Here is a 19,360-nt window from a genome sequence, read left to right as displayed (position 1 = left end):
AGGCGATGGTTTGTTAATGATGGTTTGTTCTGTAGAAAATTAAAAAAAAAACTGCTTAAGGGCGCTAACAATATTGACATTAAATTGGTTTTTAAAAATTAAAAACTTCTTCTATTCAAGCCAAAATAAAACAAATAAGATTTTTTTCCAAGAAAAGTTAATAGCTTTATCTTAGCCACAAATTTAAAGAAAATGTGTCAAAATGTTTGTAAATCTAAAATTGTAATATTTTAAAAATGTTAATAAATGTACAATGAGCAAAAATTAAAGTGTTTTGCAAACAAAAGTAGCAAAATGTGCAGGTAATTTTTTGCAAAACAAAAGGTGGCTGACCTGCCAAACTGACGGCAAGCTGTACAAAACATCACTTCATTTTTTTTAGTCGTGGTGTACCCTCGTAAATATCTGCTTCCAAAACGTTAGAAACAAATGTTTTCCTTTAGCATCATCACTTAATGTTGCCGCCATGTTGCTGTCTCTTCGCTGTACTGGTTGTAACAAAAAAAAAAAACTTGCTCACAACATCCAATCAGATAAGAGGAACCGAGAATCATTTGAAGTAGCATTTCAAGGCTTAAAAAAAACACCTACTGTTTCTCGATTCTGACTGTTTTTGCACGCAATTGACAAAAAGTCACAGGCAAATTAAACTTTAGTGACAGGGCATCAGTGGCCCAATCGGGGCAGTAACAATCCGGTCTACTGTCTCGAGCATCTCACACACTGGCCCCGGGCCATCGGGCAGTCTTATTGTTGAGCCCTGCTGCTCTGTTAAACATAATTTGGGAAATATTTGAAGAAGAAGCAAAAATAATTACAGAAGGGCGAGTAATTATTACTTCAGCTGTATATTTTAATATTGAACTTGCACTATATTGATATCATGGGCAAAATACTGTAAATAACTATTATTTAAACTTTTAGAGGGGTTTAAGAATATTCAGATGGTTGTATTTGTTGTGGTTGTTCATCTTGGCACGAAATGCTGGAAGACTAAATAGACTATCTGTTTATAGGCCTTTTGTTAGTTCCAGTAAATCAATGTAATAGCATCTACAAAAGCATTTATTAATCTTTCCTGATGTTAGTATCTTAGTCAATGCCTTATAATACAAATAAATTGTTAAGTTGTAACCTATGCCTTATTAACTTTATCATACACTCACCGGCCACTTTATTAGGTACACCTGTCAAACTGCTTGTTAACGCAAACTTCTAACCAGCCAATCACATGGCAGCAACTCAATGCATTTAGCCATGTAGACATGGTCAAGACGATCTGCTGCAGTTTATAACGAGCATCAGAATGGGGAAGAAAGGGGATATAAGTGACTTTGAATGTGGCATGGCTGTTGGTGCCAACATTGGTAAAAGGCAACAGTAACTCAAATAAGCACTCGTTAAAACTTTCCTCCAGGTGCTCTGGTGTTCCCCACAAGTCCAAAGACGTGTTATAGGTGAATTGGGTAGGCTAAATTGTGTGTATGTGTGAGTGTGTATGGATGTTTCCCAGTGATGGGTTGCAGCTGGAAGGGCAACCGCTGCGTAAAACATATGCCGTATATATTATCAACTATATATCAACCAGAAATTATTATCTACTTACAACTTAAAAGAAAATGTTTTTATTCATAAATTTACCCAGGGTAAATATGTGTGTGAATGGGTTTAACGATGTAACGTTAGAGGTGAACAACTTCGAGGACTGCGGAGGCTAGATAACATAAGAAATAATTACTTTCCTGTGCACAATTTTCTTTGGTATTTTATTTATATGAGAGAACTATCAATTGTGTGAATTCTAAAATTATTTTTGTTAATGTTGTGGTTTCTTAACGTTAACTTATGTCAATAATTTTCAATTCTCCGGTTTGTTTGCTTGGAATTGAAGCGTCTTTGGTTTTAATTTTGCCATACATCAACTATTTTTAAGAATACACAACTATAACCTGTTATTGTGCTATGTATAAGTAAATGCAAGTAATAAATTATCAATGATACTTACATTTCATGAAATCTTCACCAGCAGCTCCACACCGAGCCTAACGGAAAATTTTTCAGCAGTCACGTGAACGCGCCGTGAATAGCGTGAAAAGAATTTCAACTGTGGGCGGGCTATCTTAGTTATTATCTATTGTTATTAAGGATTATAATTGATTTAGTGTTACACGGCAATGGCATTACAATATGTTGCCTTCAAGTTAATATACAAGTTGACAGAATTTCGTATGCAGCGTCCATCTTGTTTACAGTCTAGTCAATGACTCGCATGCGAAATTGGAAATTCCTTGGAAAGATTTTGATATAAATGAAGTTATTTCGAAGCCTCAAGACATTGAACACACACATTGCAGATCAAAATTTCTTACAAATTTTATTTGCACTTCAAAATAAAACACCACATGTGCTTTATTCCGAGAAAGAAGAATGATTTCAAACAGGCTTAAACCCAAACAAGCCAAAATATAGATGTTTACGTATAATCATCACTTCTGTTATGAGCAACAGCTCTTAGAGGAAAGCATGAGTATTTTGCTATGGTTGTCTTATTCAAGTCTGTTCTTGCGCAAAGAAATGAAGCCTATTTCAATCAGTTACATCTAATCCTCTGCCTTTTTAATCAAAACATACCAACTAGCAAGGAGAAAGACAATATTTGATTAAAACGGATTAATCAAAACATGAACATTTCCTAATTTCTCTTAGGGCAAGGTTTAATAAAGCTTGGTGTACAAAGAAAACAAACATGCGCTTGCGAATGTGAAACACAGCTAATCCAGATTATCTGCAAATGTGACTCCACATTTCCCTGCTCATATTGATCACGAAAAGTGCACCATACTGTTTACAAAATGGTTCTAGTGCACTTAACGGGTGGGCGATAAGTAGACATCTGTGCCAGTGAGTTACACCATGGTTAAACAAGAGGACATCTTTATTAGAGGACTTAAACCTCTATCCAGCTTTAATACAAATACTAGCATGTTAAAAATGAGAAGGCACAGCTCATGAACCTACTCAGGCCTTTCCTCATCATATACTCATGTTGTATGGAAGCCCATTTCAGCCAGGTAAGGAAAAAAAAAAAAGGCGAAATCATGACTTACTAAATCAAAATTGTCTAAATTACGAGATAAAAATGATGACTTATAAATGTTGTGGAAATTACATTGCTATGCCAGTAGGTGGCAACAAACTAAATGTTACTTCATTAATTCTTTACAAATAATCTAATAAAATGAAGTCTTTAACTGAAAATTTGATTAAATATATGAGTTTAACATAAATCATATAAAATATATATTATATTTACAATTATATACACATTTGCATACATGCATATATAGATGTATATATGAGGTTTTGAGTGACAAATTTTCTTATAGAATGAGTACGTTTAATTTCTCTTTTATGGCAAAAAAAATGTGTTATTTTAATTCCTTTTAATAAGAAATATTTAAGCGTAAACAATGGAGGCCGAAAAAATGCTCACTTTAGAATAAAAGTTCAGATGTCACTAAGGTCTTTGCATCTGAACTCTTCATAAATATACATATAAACAAAATATATATAATTGTAAATATACGTTTTATATTAGAACATTTTAATTCATGTGTTTAACCTTAATTTCAGTTAATAATACAATAACTCATATAAAGACTTCATGTTTAATCAGAATAATAATTTAAGAATTAATAAAGTGATAAATTTAGACAGTTGTTTGTTGCCACCTACTGGCGTAACGATGTAATTTACGCAACCTTTATAAAAGTCATATTTAGATTTAGTAAGTCCTAATTTTGACTTTTAAAGGCATGCTTTTTTCCTCACCTAGCAGCTAGACTTCCATACAAAGCGAAGAAGAGATTCATAAAAACTGGTGGCGTGGAGGCCTAGTAATCGTCTCCTCGGCTGACCACCTCTTTGCACGTGGGTCTCAGCAGAATGGTGTGTTCAAACTGGGCCGTGTAGCAGCCTTTGGTGTCGCAAAGGGGCGGGTAGGGGTCGATGATGCCCAGGTCGCACAGATTCTTCAGCGCCATTAAATACTTGGTCTCACCGAGGCGATCCAGCCAGCGGCGACAGAAAGCCAGAGTGCCGAAGTTCTCGTTGACCACATTCAGCAAGTGTTTAGCTCTGGGAAGTCTGAGAAAGATACAAAAAAAAAGAAGAGATAATTAAATCAGTGTTTCTTATAGATTAATTTATGTTTGGTGGCCCGCCATATTATCAAATCTAACCACCACAAATACATTTTCCAAAAGGCATTGAATTTGCTGTATAAACGAGCACTAAAGAAAAAATTGTCTTCAGAAAATGCATCTATAATGCTTGATAAAAGTACTAGGGCTCGGAGTACATTCCAAAAAATTAATAGCTTCTGATGAGCTAGGGGCCGATCATAGCGAACATGCTAACGTTCCAAAAACGCATGCCGCACCACAATGCCTTTTTGCGGACAAGAAAAAAATAAGGGTGCTGCGCTTTTTATGTCGCTAGGCAACGACCGGATCAGCTGCGTATAGTGCGCAAGTGTTGATGCTGATATTAGTATAATTGTAATATTTAATAAGATTGTGATATTCAAGATTTGTAGGTCATACAGCTCTGGATAACGCAAAACAGCAACCACAAGTCTCTGCAGCCTTGACAACACTGCTGTCATTTTAACGGAAACCCCGCCTCTGCTTTCATTTGATTCGAAAATGAAAAAGACGCGACTGACCTAATACGCCTTTAAAACGCAAGGCCATTAGTAAACCATTCAAAAAAGGTGCCTCTCAATGCAAAAAGCGCACTCATTGTGATTGGCCCCTTAAGAATCAAGAGAGAAAGAATGAGTTCTGTAATAGATTTCCAACAAAGAATTGATTCCGAACTTTGGAACGGATTCTATAATGGAATCTATTATAGAACTCTCATTCTTCGGCTGGGATCATTTAGGCTGCATTTACACTGCATGGTTCAAGTGGCCCATATCTGATTTTCTTTTCCTCTCATGTGGCATAGACATCCCATGTAGCCCATCTATGTGTAAGCAGGAAAAAAATTACTTGGTTTCTGATTAGTAACGTTATCGAATGACGTCAACTCGGTTTGAAAATGAATGTGTGAAAGTCCTAAACAGTCTGCAAACACCCCAAGGCCTTAAATCGCATATACATTCATATACAAAGCTTATACACTTGTCTTGTAGTACAAGTTAAGACAAATTTATACTTCTGTCTCGAGTGATAGCCGTGACCCACCATGATGTACAAGTAGCTAAAACTTACTCATTTAGAAGCGGGAACTGGCAGACGTGCAACAACATTAATCATAAGATAAAAACAAAATAAAAGTTTCCATATTAAGCTCCTTTACAGGACTAGACATTTGTAAACACTTGCTCCAACGGGCTAATGGCTCTCAGCACCGCCCACACTCCTCACCGCTACTAAGCTGACCAATCAGAGCTTGCGCTATGTAACGTTGCGACATGTAGTTAAATTTTTTGGCATGCGTCAGGCTGGGCAACAAGTATGCGACCTCGCGAAGGCTGCACCAGATCATACATGTGCGCTTGATGCAGATGTATTAACAAATACTCAAGACGTGTCACTCGTATACTTTTGAATAGGGAAATGTGTAACTGTCAATATAGCGAATGAAGCCCCGCCTTCTAGTACCTGAGCCAATAAGTGATCGCTATATGGCGAATAATGCCCGCCTTCTAGTAGAGGAGCCAATCAGAGATCGCTATAGAATGACAATTCTCTGGGGGAGGGGCTTGGAACAGACGCAATTTTCTGCAGATTTTGTGTAATATGAACATTTTAGAAATAAAACAAAAGAGACGGCTGTTGTTTAAATTTTTGGGTTATTTGTAATATGGAATTTAATCGTAATCTTGGCTAGTAGTTCTGGAGAATTTAATGTTTCCCCATTCAAACAGAATGCCGGGCATACTGCCGGAAAGGTGTTTCAACGATGGCAGCCGAGTGGAATGACTTGCCCTAAAGGGACTTCGGCATAAATCAGCCTTCAATGCATTTATGCATGTTAACAAGACAGAGCAAGCACCATATCCACCATGTAAACAATATAAACTAATATTAAACAATTGCGTGCAGTATAAATACAGACATCAGATACAAGTCACAATTAAAAGATGTAAGCGGGTTATCAAACATAATCGAATATATTCATAAAACTGCAATTCATTACCTGGATGTGCAGTGTAAATGCAGCCTAGGGGGGCGGTTCACACACAATGCGTTTTTCCTTTCCAACATGCTAATTTTCTATTGTTTTTAAATGTAAACACTCGCTTGACTGATGTGCGTGAACTTTATGCGCAAGGCATTTAGACGCCATGTGGAGTTTATTTTTAATAACTAATTAAATTAAAACTAAATAATAGAACAGCTCACTGTCAGTTCCAAAGCAGTCGACCAATCAAAGAAGAGCTTGGAGGCGGGGCAAGCATTGCAAGTTTCTGCTTTGTGACTGTGTCCAGATACCCTCGTGCTTTATGCTGTGGATTTTTATAAACCATTGCATCTCACTTTGAGAATCATTTAAAGCTGCATTACAACTAATTTGGAAGTTCAAAAAAAAAAGTAGAGCTCAATCCTGCATGTCTTCCTCAAAAACTTATTTTCAACTGAAGGAGAAATGAATAATGAATGAAAAGTGGGTTAATTATTAGTACTATTTTCTTTCTGAGAGTGAACCGATCCTGTTTGCAAGCGCATACTTCCTGATGGAAACTAGGGTCCAGTTTCCTCCTGGTATTAAGGTGTTTTCATCAGTTCAATCACAAACGGATGGAGCTTGTCAACTTCAAAACTCTTCCAGAGGCAGTGGAATACGCACTTGTTTGAACTGCTTTAGCAACACCAAGTTGCAAAACGCCAGGGTCAATATAAAGTGTCAGAAGTGGCACAACTCTCACCTTATTGGCACATGACCAACTTCAAAGTTTTTCATGTAATGCGAGCACTCCATATCATCGTGAACCATGCCTTTCCCAGTGCTGCCGAAGGTCTCGATGGCATAAACCTCTCCTTCCTGTAAAAGAGGAAATTCGGCATGACCAACAATGTCAGACAGAGATTAGCATCACTACATGACTGCTTTTACAGTGCCCTGGACGACTTCAAAAACGTTGATCTGGCATAAAGCGAAAAGTTGAGGTCAGTCATTTTTAAAGGGGTTGTATTGTACTTTTTATACACTATGAATTTCCATTAGAGCTCTTTTTTGGGTTCTGCAAAGTTAAAGCACACAGTCACTTTATTCTCTATATTAGTAAGCAGTACTATTCTCCCTTAATTTAATTTGCAAACAAAGAGAATGTGTTTTAAAAAATATGGTAAACTAGTGTGGGAATATAAATTGATATAATCTATACATAACTGAAAAGCTGTTTTTAGGGTGTGACAGACCTTAAAATGTCTTGGTTTCCTGAGCCCTGACGGTCTCCAAAATAATGCAAATTGTCAAGTTTCACAGCACAGCTGTGTCTATTGTCTTCTCAAGCCGGTCAACTGGTCAGGCATTTTTATCTCCAGAACATCATTTGCACACTGTTTTAATGCTGAAATGTATCCTGAATGGGTACTTATGCTGATGAGATCAGGCCTGGAAAGGCATGTTACCCAGCCGACATCAACAATTCATTTGCATGCTTTGTTTGAGACTGTCCCCATCTACATGTATCAAATGTATTTAAACTGAGTGTCTGTTGTACAAATTAAGAGGTTCTTTCGATGACGCCACAGCGACGCTGAATGTGTGTGTGTCTTATTAAAAGGATTCTGCTTTGAAGATACCAAAAGTTCTACCTGGTTTTTTGCACTCGTCTAAGAAATTCACAACAGTTTGGTGCCGTGAGCCAGACTACAGAAATTCACAACACCTGGTAGCAACTGACTTCCACAGCAGGGAAAAAATACTATAGAAGTAAATGGCTACCAATTTCCAACATTCGTCAATATAACGTCTGAGTGAATAAAGACATTCTGAAGCAGGGGACTAAAACTTGCAGCCCACAGGACGATACTTTGTGGCCCCCGCATTCATTTGAAAGTTTAATGTTAGTGCGATCCATGACTTTGATATGTATAGCACTTTACTGTGTTGAACGAACCCGCCAATCACGGTGAGGGGTATATGGCTCTCGGTCATGCGCTAGTTAAAGCAAAATTCATGTTTACCTATTGGTCCTGAACAATATTTTCATCCAGTCATCTTTCTTGGGTTTAGAATCACTCTCGTTGGTTGGGGGTCATTGTTTTGCGTGCAGCGAGCAGGAAAAAAATGTAAATAAATTAATGCGTATGCGGCGGGATAAAAGAAAAGGAACTCAGTGCCGCCTATTGTAGTTATCTGCAGTTACATACGGACACTTGTCCATTAGCAATAAAAGTCCCCGGTAAACCGGACCAATTATAGGGTCGCACCGTTATTTGTGGGTCATTTGCATCGCGCTACCTGCATTGTATTTGCATTGCCTCACACATTAAACATTACATATATTTCTATTTGATGTAAAAGTAGATGTAAAACACCACAGTGCTGCTGCTTTTTCCTGTAACAACAGCATATTATTACTACTATTATTTATTATTGATTGACTTATTTTCTAATAATAATTAGAATAATAATCCTCATTTTTATTTAAATTTAAATAATTCTTATTTTTTATGTACATTTTTTCATCTTATTTTGTGTTAAAAAAATTCCAATCTTCTTAAATCTTTTTATTTTTTAATACAAAATAGGATGAAAAAATAAATGTAAAATTTATAATTAATTTCTTGTGGAAAACCTGAAGCGGACCCCAGATAAATTGAGTTTAAGACCCCTGCTCTAAAGTGTATTGAAATAGCAATAATGTTGCCATCTCATCAATAGTGTGCTAGACTACACCTCTCTGTGCAGTAGACTGATAGAGAAGTGCCAGCAGAAGCTTGCGTTGTTGATAACTCTGGCACACCCAAACTCAGCTCTAAACCCTTCTTAAGGGTCAAGACATTTATTCGGTCCCTTTTCCAAACAGTAAAACTACTGTCTACATTTTCATTGTTAAGGTAAACTGAACATATACATAGAGACCCACCGAACGTCAAAACCATATATAAATCTGTTAACAAAAAACTAAAAGCTAGAGGAAGGGGTGAATCATTTGAAAAGCTTCGGAATCCATGTTTGAATTATTTAAAAACAGACAAAATAGTTTTCTCCCCATTGGTTCAGACTGCATTTCAGTCATAAAAAAATATTTATTATTTTATTTAGTGTTACTGCACCATTTTGTTTTAGTTTTGTTGTTGTTCTGCATTGTTAACTCTTGAAAGGGTAAAATAAAAATATACAATAAAAAAAAAAAACATTGAAACAAACAGAATTAAGTTTTTAAAATAAAAATCTGACGCACCTCCATCCTGGTGGCTTCACCTCCTTTCACGATGGGCACAGTCTTTCCTGCATGTATTCTGTACTGTCCAATAGAGTGGCCATTCAGATTCCTGATCGGCTTCACTGGAGAGAAAAATATTGCCATTTATAAAATCATATCTTGTTATTTTTGAGTCTTTTGATGTTATAAGAATTGAGATTTACCTTGATATGTTTTTCCATCAAGATCCACTTCGTATGACTCCATAACCTCTTGAATTGACTCTCCAATGTCACACAGGCGAACATCAATACCTGCACACTGGGGAAAAAATAAACTAAATGTAGAATTACACTAATGACAGTAAAAACATGAAGTTTAAGATTTATGTATGAGGTGGGATGTGTCGTTTTGACCCATTCAACACATCTACTTCGGTTTAAAACTATGAAATTTTATAGTTTTAAAGAAATAATATTGCAATGATCAATATGTGTTCGTTATTAAATATTTCTATTTTCTCTTTTGCATTCTTTAGTCATTTTAGGATTTCAGCAAAATATGAAGCCACAAAAAATGGTGTCCAACATGAATAATAGCCAAAGTAACAATAAAAATATAATTAATAAAATGTAATAAATGTATATAAATTTGGGTTTTACAGTATACACATTATTTATTTTGATCAAGTAAATGCAAGCAATAAGACACTTTTTTTTAAATGTAGACCCCAAACAAATTTAATTTTTCTTTAAACAAAATATAATGAAGCATTAATAATAATTCAGAAAATGTTTAATCCCTCATAAAAATAGAGCATAAGAGGCTTTACAAAAAATAAAAAATAAATAAAGACCCCAAACTTACCTTTTTTCTTTAAAAAAAAAATAATAATAATAAAAAAACATAATATTAAGTTATATATTATGGATATTTCATGGCAAGATTGATAAGGAAAAACATACTGCATAATAACAACAATGTCATAATTCAAAATGAGATTTATTACTCATGAGTTTTCAGTTCGATACACGAGAACTCAAAATCCTTCCCAGGAATTAATTGTTTAAAACATCAAAGTGCTCTTGATATAAAAATCTAGTCTAGCAGTCTTTAAAATTTCACTATCTAATAAATAGGGGTGTAACCTACACTGGTCTCACGGTTCAGTAACGATTATCATGCTATCGATTCAGTCTCTCAATGCATCACAGTGCATTAACGATGCTTTCCATAAAGAATTTAATATTTTTACTTAGAAACACATTAATTATTGTATTAAAATGGATCATTTATACATATATCTGTATTTATATATTACTTGTGATACAATTTTGACCTTTAATACTAGCAGTCAGATATGTGAACTGTACTTCTTTTTGAATGCATCAAACAAAACTCCAGTAGATGCACAGAACAACATGAGCATTTACAGCAAATAAAATAATGCAAGTATTATTCCGCTTGCTTTTAGAGCATTGTTGAGCAAGTTCTTGAACGCCTATGACAGGGGTGTCCAAACTCAGTCCTGGAGGGCCGGTGTCCTGGAGAGTTTAGCTCCAACCCTAATCAAACATCCCTGAACCAGCTAATCAAGCTCCGACTAGATATACTAGAACAGGGGTGTCAAACTCAGTTCCTGAAGGGCTGCAGCTCTGCACGGTTTAGTTCTGACTCTAATTAAACACACCTGATCAAAATTATTGAGTCCTTTAGGCTTGCTTGAAACTTACAGGCAAGTGAGTTGAAGCAGGGTTGGAACTATATTGTGTAGGGCTGCAGCCCTTCAGGAACTGAGTTTGACACACATGTGGTAGAAACTTCCTAGCAGGTGCGTTGAAGCAAGTTAGAGTTAAACTCAGAAGACACCGGCCCTCCAGGACTGAGTTTGGACACCTCTGGGCTATGATGATGTTTTATAGTGAGGGAGGCTTTTAGTATCATTAACGAGAAAAGGCAAAATGTAAACCCATTTAACTGGCCTTAAATTAAATGTTACCTGCACATTTCACTCACTCAGAAGCTCAAAATATATGCATTTAATAGATTTATTCAATATCATGCAACTCTTGAGGTTATATTCGTACCTTAATTCCAGTATTGGTGGCATCTTTAACAGCTTCCAGCAGCTTGTCGTACTTTGGGTTGAAGGTGACAGTAAAGGCACAGTCAATGATCCGACCTGCGGTGATATAATGACACACAATTAATGATTAACAAATGATCAGCAAATGAACAAAAATAAGTCATGCAATGAAGTTAGTTCGGAAAGGTTCAGAGATGCACCATTAATGTGCGTGCCGAAGTCGATCTTGCAGACGTCGTCGTACTGGAGGACGGTGGGATCTCCTGCGTTGGGAGTGTAGTGAGCGGCGCAGTGGTTCAGAGAGCAGCCGGTGGGAAAAGCTAAACCAGCGTTCAGACCGTTTTCCTTGATCAACTTCCTGGAACAGTCCTCCAGCTTCTCACTGTCAAGATAAAAAACAAAACAGAAGTGAATAGTTGGTTAATTCTGTCCAATGTCCTATATTTCTAATTAATATCTGCATATTTTTATTAGTGGCAAAAATTAACCACAATTAATCGCATCCAAAATAGTTTGACGTGTGTGAACTATGCAAATAAACACAAATCACTACTTTAATTGATAAACACTGCAAATTTAAATTAATATTTGTAATACTTTAGTAATAATATTAATAATATTGTATGCTCGAGTGATAATCACCCAATTTTGTAATATTTATTTTGATTTGGTTTTAGTCATTTGAATAAAGAGTAAGTTAATCATTTAAATTATTTATAATTAAATTATTATCATGTATGCATTGTATTTTTTGTATTAATTATTATTATTATTATTAGTCAAAATAATATAAGAATATTATTAGTCAAAGTTAAACTTTTTTATTTACATATATTACTGTTTTTATCATGCATGCATTCTATTATTTGCATTATCATTGAATAATATAATAACTGTATTAATAAAGAACATGGTTAGTGACGGTCATGAAATACAGTGCAATCATGGACTTTCCAGAAACCACATGTAGAGCTTGTGGATTGTTTTGCTCACCAAATCTCGATCATGGTCATTCCCGGTTTGATCCAGCTCTGCACGTACTTCCTGACCTGCCGGTGAGCCTCGGCGGCCTGCCGGAAATCATTCCACATGTCCTCATTCGCCTGATCCAAAAACTTCTTCTCTTCGTTGCTCGTTCGTGAAGCAGCCGTGCGTCTGGAAAAACAAACACATCCACAATCATGTACTGTCTTAAAGCCACAGTTCACCCAAAAACTACAATTCTGTCATCATTTACTCATCCCAGACTGATTGAGCTTTTTTATTCTGTTGATCACAAAAGAAGATACTTTGAAAAATGTAAGAAATTTGCAACCACTGACTTTTTAATAATAGGAAAAGCAAATACTGTTGGAAGTAAATGGCTACTGGTTTCCAGCATTGTTCGAAATATCTTATTTTGTCTTCAACAAACAAGAAAAAAAGGTTTGTGACCAGTCAAGGATCTTTATTCTGTTGAACACAAAAGGAAGATGCATAGAAAAAAAGGTAAGAAAGCTGTAACCATTGACTTTCTATAGTAGGAAAAACAAATATTATGAAAGTCAGTGATTACCGTTTTCCAGCATTATTCTAAACATCCTTTGTGTTTTCAACCCGAAAAAAAAAAATCTAATCCATTTGTGACCAGTCAATTGTCATCATTTACTCACCCTTGACTGGTCACAAACCTGCTCGAGTTTCTTTATTCTGTAAAACAAAAAAGAAGATACTTTGAAATATGCAAGAAATCTGTAACCATTGACTTTTTTATTAGCAGGAAAAAGAAATACTATGAAAGTCAATGGTTACTGGTTTCCAGCTTTATTCTAAGCATCTCCTTTTGTGTTCAACAGGAAAAAAAGAAACTCAAACATGTTTGTGATGAGTCAGTAATAAATAAATGAGGACAGGATTTTCATTTTTGGGTGAACGGTCCCATAAAGGGTTTTGTTTGTGTGCGTGTGATCATGTAAATAAGTGGTTCATGTCTTTACCCATCTTGCACAGGAGGATATTCACATTCCTGACCCTTGGCATAAACTCCACTGGGGTAGAGCTCACAGATGGGAATAGATGGCGGATCTGTCTGCACTTTGGCTAAAAGGAGAATGAAGGAAGATAAATAACAACAATAATAATTTAGTAAGACTCTAAATATTGCTAGAGCTTGTGCAAACATACTAATATTCGAAATGATCAGCTTTAGAAATGTAATGCTATGAAAATGTCATATCAGGATTTTAGTGAGCAAAATTTCAACATGATCAGTTTTGCTAAAATTTGTTCAGAAGTTCAATAATAAATGTCCCACAATTAAGGCATTCCATCTGAAAATGAACAAACTTAAAGTTTTTCTGACAAACAACATAAAAACTAATCCCTGTATTTTGGATTTGTTTACTTATGTTTGTATTATTTCATGTAGACTGTTTTTTGGGAGTGTGTGTTCAAAGTATTTGTTAAAACCGCCATTGGAAAACTACTTCCAACGTGAACCTGGATCACAGTGTTTTCATAATATTGCATAAAGCCGCTTTATAAAGTATTAATTTCTCTAGGATTATTGATACATCTTCCATCATTTAATTGTCTTGAATGAATATATCAATCAGATCCTTTTTTTTATTTGCTATGATAATAATCTGCTAGTCTTATCTCCAAATTCATAGTAATGGCATTTTGTTCTGGTCATTTTAGATTCAACGTCTGGGTGCACAAACTGTTATACAAAACCCGTTTTTGAGTGATTAAATATTTGTCTTTATTAGTTACAGAGTGTTGTAATTCCAGTGATCTTATTTGTTTCTCCAATTCTGTTAGAGCAGCTTTCTTTTCTCTCTGTTTATAGGCCCCGTATGAAAGAATGTCTAGAAAATGTACAGTACTTTTATCACTGGCAATAGCTGATGCTGCTGATTTCTCACCAGTCGTTTTTGTTTTATTTTGTTATTGGGGAAAAAAAAAGTGCAGTTAAAAGTTAAAAGTTTTTGGCATTTTCAGTTTTCGATGAACTGCCCCTTTAACAAATAAAACCTTATGGCTATTGAGCATGTGAAAAATCACTCACGGCCTTTCTTTTTCTTCTTCTTTTTCTTCTTCTTTCCAGCTGAATCTCCCTCCTCGCCATCTGCCAAAACAGAAATCTTACAATATAACAAACCTATAAATAAACCACCAGGGATTTTAGGAGTGAATTTAACACGAACCCTCTTCCGCCTCGTCCTCTTTCTCTTGCTCTTCTAAAGTTTGTTGATCCAGTTGTTTTGTCACTTTGGCAATATCAGTATCTCCTTCGCCGTCATGGTTTTCTATTTCAGAGAAGCAGAACAATTTTAAACCCTAAATAGCGTTGACAGATCAGCAATTACAGTGTTACGCAGGTGACATTTGCAGTAAAAACATGAAATATAAACTCACAGAGAGGCTATATGTTTACCATATCCTGAAACATCTGTTCGCATTTTACAAAACAACTAAACGGATCAGAATAATATCGATCTGGAAGTGTTTTTATATTTTAAATGAGGGAAATAAACATGTGACCAATAACATATGAGAGCTTATAGTAGACCAGGGGTGTCAAACTCAATTCCTGGAGGGCCGAAGCCCTGCATAGTTTAGTTCTAACCCTGCTTCAACACACTTACCTGTAGGTTACAAACAAGCCTGAAGGACTCAATTAGTTTGATCAGGTGTGTTTAATTAGGGCTGGAACTAAACTGTGCAGAGCTGCGGCCCTTTTGGATCTGAGTTTGACACCTGTGATGTAGACCAAAGGTGTCTAAACTCGGCCCTGGAGGGCCGGTGTCCTACATATTATAGTTCCAACCACAATTAAACACACCTGAACAAGCTAATCAAGCTCTTTCCAGGTATACTAGAAACTTCCAGGCAGGTGTGTTGAAGCAAGTTGGAGCTAAGCTATGCAGGACACCGGCCCACCAAGACCGAAGCTGCGTCCCAAATGGCACACTATACACTATGCACTCATGCACTATGTACTTATGCACTTACACACTCAACAGGAAAGTATATGTATGTAGTGTTGTCCCAAATGGCACACTAATGTTTTTTTACTAAGCGGAAATTCAAACCGTTTCCCTGATGACGTTTGACGGTTGCCAAATCATTGAAATAAATGACCAAACTATCAAATAAAACCTGCCGTGAGTATTGCCGCATTCACCATCGGGAGGCGCTATAATCACTCTCGTCGGAGAATTTTGCTTTCACCATCCAAAATAAATAAAGTTATTCAACATGTGCGTCCGATAGCTCCGCCCCTTCCGCTACGTAAGCAAACCTGCTGTTGTTGAGTGCGTGTAGTGTCCATCATTACACACTTCATTATAGCAGCTGAATGAGTGCATCATCCGGGTAATTGAAGTGCTCTTATTAGTTTTAGTGTTTTCAGTGTGAACGCACTACTTACACTATGCATACTACAAAATGGCGTAGAATAGTGCATAAGTATGCGATTTGGGACGCAGCTCGAGTTTGGACAACCTTGACAACCCAAAAGAAATAATACTAATTTTTGGCATTTATTTATGTTATGTATGTGACAGATTGGCATTTGTGTGGCTTTGGTGTATCAAATAAAATAGTTTGAAAGCGTGGACACAGAACTGGAGAAAACCAGATTCCTCCGAAATAAACAAGAAAAATTCTATGAAATCTGGCAACCTTTAAAGGCTGCACGATATATCGTTTTAGCATCGATATCACAATATGATAATTAGCTTTAGTCAGGGCCAGACGGAATCTGCAGATGTTTTTTGCTATTTCTGCTGAGAATTTTGGTAAAAATCTGTGGATTTCTGCGGAATTATTTTGGGAGTATCCAGCGGAGTATCATAACTTACACTTTAATATATTAAATAAAAAGTAATAAATTACTGAATAAAAACTGAATCAATTCCGATTTACACATTTACTAAAGTAAATAAACAGAATTTATAATGGGCTAAAAAAACGCAGAAATTTGCGGAATTCTGCGGAAGATCTGCGGAATTCTGTGCGCGCAGATTCCGTGTGGGCCTAGCTATAGTCACATCGCGAAACGTTGAGTCTGTATTGTAATTAATCATTTGGCAAGTATTTTAGTGGCCTGTGACCGTGTGAGGCTTTTAAAACCATTCAGGCGTAAAACAAATTGTTCTATTTGTATCTTTAACAAATTAAGAAAGATCCATTTTATTTAATTGTTTATAAAACGAAGACTACGCAGTATTATTTTACATTTGATTATTCAATTACTGCCTAACCCTTTATCAAGCATCGCAGCAACTTGGTCGACCTTTCATCCATATAGGCTATTATTAATATTTTAATTGCTTATTATCAGAGTTGTGTCAGTATATTAATCAATGCAAGCATTGGCCACAAAATATGTTTTCAAGGAGCGCACTTTAAAGGATTAAGTGATTACGGTTGGACTCTGTATACCTGAATATATTTGGACCACATTTATCAATGCTTGGATTGATTCTTATATTTTATGCACTACTCTGCATTTATTGTTTTTAATTCTGTGATATGGATACAATTTCACCAGATGAGTTGAATAACCTAATTCTGTAGAGTTTTAATGTAGATGTTAGATTTTTCCAATATCATGCAGGCCTACAAGCTTCATAAATTATTTTAAAAACATAAATTATACAGGAAATGGTTCAATTGAAGAGGATTAGGTTAATTTTGATTAAAACTGAAGCTCAGGACTTATTACTTTTAGTATTTATTTATTCCCCCTTTTTATTATTTACTTATTGTATTAATGTATTATTATTGTACTTTCTTATGTATTGTATCTTTTGTTGGTAATTGTTGTGTAAATGTTTGTTGGAGCAAAATTTGTACGACAATGTGTTTGAATAATTAAAATAAAAGCAAAAATGAGAATTTTTAGAGTACAGTATAATAAAATCCTCATGTATTGTTGTGGAAACCTCATTTTTCTGATGACACGGTTGACATTTGCATGGAATTGATCATATACAGACATTTAAAGCACGTGGAGTGCTCTCATAACAACATTACACAAGTTCACAAGCTACTTTAACACACAAAACTAAACTTCAAACTAAACCTAAACCCCATAAACTGAACATTAGCCACAGTTAAAACACTTCTAGTCAGCATTGGGTGAATGTCGCGTGAATTGGAGATCAGATTTGACGAGCTCTGCTGCGTTTATCAGAGAGGGCCACGCCGCTCTTCTCTCCGTCTTTATTACCTACGGCTGCCGCTTTTCCCTTCTTCTTCTTCTTTTTCTTCTTCTTGCCGGTCTCATCAACGGGTTCCGTGTCTTCTTTGGGCAGATGAGAGTCTCCATTCGGTAAAATCAGCGTTTGTGCCGCGGACTGCGGCTCCTGCGTCTGCACGTCTGCCATTATGTGACCGCGCAAGGGATTGTGGGTGAAGCGAGCGTCATGTGCTGCGGGACTCTTGTAAAGCCTTTTTATTTTCGTTCTTCTCTTGTTTAATTTTTGTGAAATACTTTTGCTTTAAAATCAAACTGTTCATGCTTGTTCTTGTAAAAAGGCATTTAAAAATAAATAAATAATTAACTAAATATGGTCAGTTGGCATTTCTGTGTGGAGTTTGCATGTTCTCCCCGTGTTGGGGTGGGTTTCCTCCGGGTGCGGCCGGTTTCCGCCACAAGTCCAAGCACATGCACTATAGGTGAATTGGGTAAGCTAAAATTGTCCATAGTGTGTATGTGTGTGAATGAGTGTGTTTGCATGTTTTCCAGAGATGGGATGCAGCTGGAAGAGCATCTGCTGTGTAAAACATATGCTGGATAAGTTGGCGGTTCATTCCGCTGTGGTGACCCCAGATTAATAAAGGGACTAAGCCGAAAACAAAAAGAATGAATGAATGAATAAATGAATGAATGAATAAATAAATGAATAAATAAATAAATAAATAAAGATTGGTGTAAACAACTTATAATATTAACTTTGGGAAATACCAATTTTGTAAATAAATGGGCTAAAGCTGAGCCAAATTGTGAACGTTTTATAAAAGAGATTAAACATTAAGATATCTGTAAGGTATGTAAATGTAATTTAGTTAACTAAATGTATATTATTAATTATATGAATATTATAATATAATAATAGTATTATTATTTTTCACCTCTGGAAACTTACCATACCATGAATGTGCTGTTAGTATACGCTCTCTTTTTTCTCTAAATCTTCGCTCGTTGGACTTGTTTACTCAAAAGTAAAAAAGTAAAAAAAGTCCAACTAACAGATATCCAAAAGCCATAAAATATAATATAATATATGGCAAACAATAGGTTTAGTTTTTTTTTTTTTTTTGGTAATAATTGTCATTTTGTTGTTAGCTTACGTTTCTCATCAAATAATTAAATGCATATAAGTATGTATATATATATATATATATATATATATATATATATATATATATATATATATATATATATATATATATATATATATATATATATATATATATATATATATAAACGTATTAACACTTTATAAAAATAAGTTTTCTTTATTGGACGTTATTTAAAGTTTGATCAAGTATTACCAAAGACTGCAGGGATTTTGCTATTAATGCATTTATTTGTAACATACGTCAGATTGTTTCTAAATGAAGATCCTTGAAAATACATGATAGTGTATAGTGTATAAATTCATTTCATGAATAAAAAAGAGCATGATAGATGGCATGACAATGGATGATTTGTGATATGATGCCACCTTCCGAAATGATCGACACACTGCAGATCCAATTTGAGAAATGTGATATTATATGAATAATTTAACACATGTATTTCGTCAGGAAAACGCACAACATAAACACACGCACACTTGACATAAGTAGTCTTTTTCATTGTATGTATATATATATATATATATATATATATA

The 19,360-nt window shown here is 35.4% G+C and overlaps 1 protein-coding gene across 10 annotated transcripts in view; it reads right to left on the bottom strand.

Annotated features, from left to right (window-relative positions):
* Positions 1 to 17,880, bottom strand: part of metap2b (methionyl aminopeptidase 2b) — a 171,569-nt gene extending 153,689 nt beyond the window's left edge. The window contains exons 1-12 of one of the 10 annotated variants that reach the window (XR_015525547.1): positions 17,692 to 17,861; positions 14,660 to 14,761; positions 14,521 to 14,580; positions 13,448 to 13,550; positions 12,465 to 12,626; positions 11,672 to 11,853; positions 11,473 to 11,567; positions 9,610 to 9,706; positions 9,425 to 9,528; positions 6,353 to 7,053; positions 3,745 to 4,956; positions 2,349 to 3,196 (exon numbers count right to left, since the gene is read on the bottom strand). Coding sequence is in view for 1 of the 10 variants with exons in the window: in NM_199640.1 (NP_955934.1) it covers positions 3,894 to 4,146; positions 6,938 to 7,053; positions 9,425 to 9,528; positions 9,610 to 9,706; positions 11,473 to 11,567; positions 11,672 to 11,853; positions 12,465 to 12,626; positions 13,448 to 13,550; positions 14,521 to 14,580; positions 14,660 to 14,761; positions 17,692 to 17,848 (1,431 nt within the window). In the remaining 9 variants the exon portion in view is untranslated. 10 annotated transcript variants of the gene reach the window in all.
* Positions 17,881 to 19,360: the final 1,480 nt, after the last annotated feature.

This window comes from Danio rerio, chromosome 25 (genome assembly GCF_052040795.2).
Source record: "Danio rerio strain M-AB ecotype USA chromosome 25, GRCz13ab, whole genome shotgun sequence".
Taxonomy (NCBI): domain Eukaryota; kingdom Metazoa; phylum Chordata; class Actinopteri; order Cypriniformes; family Danionidae; genus Danio; species Danio rerio.
Note: the sequence above shows the minus strand (reverse complement) of the source record. Positions and strands in the feature narration are given on the sequence as shown.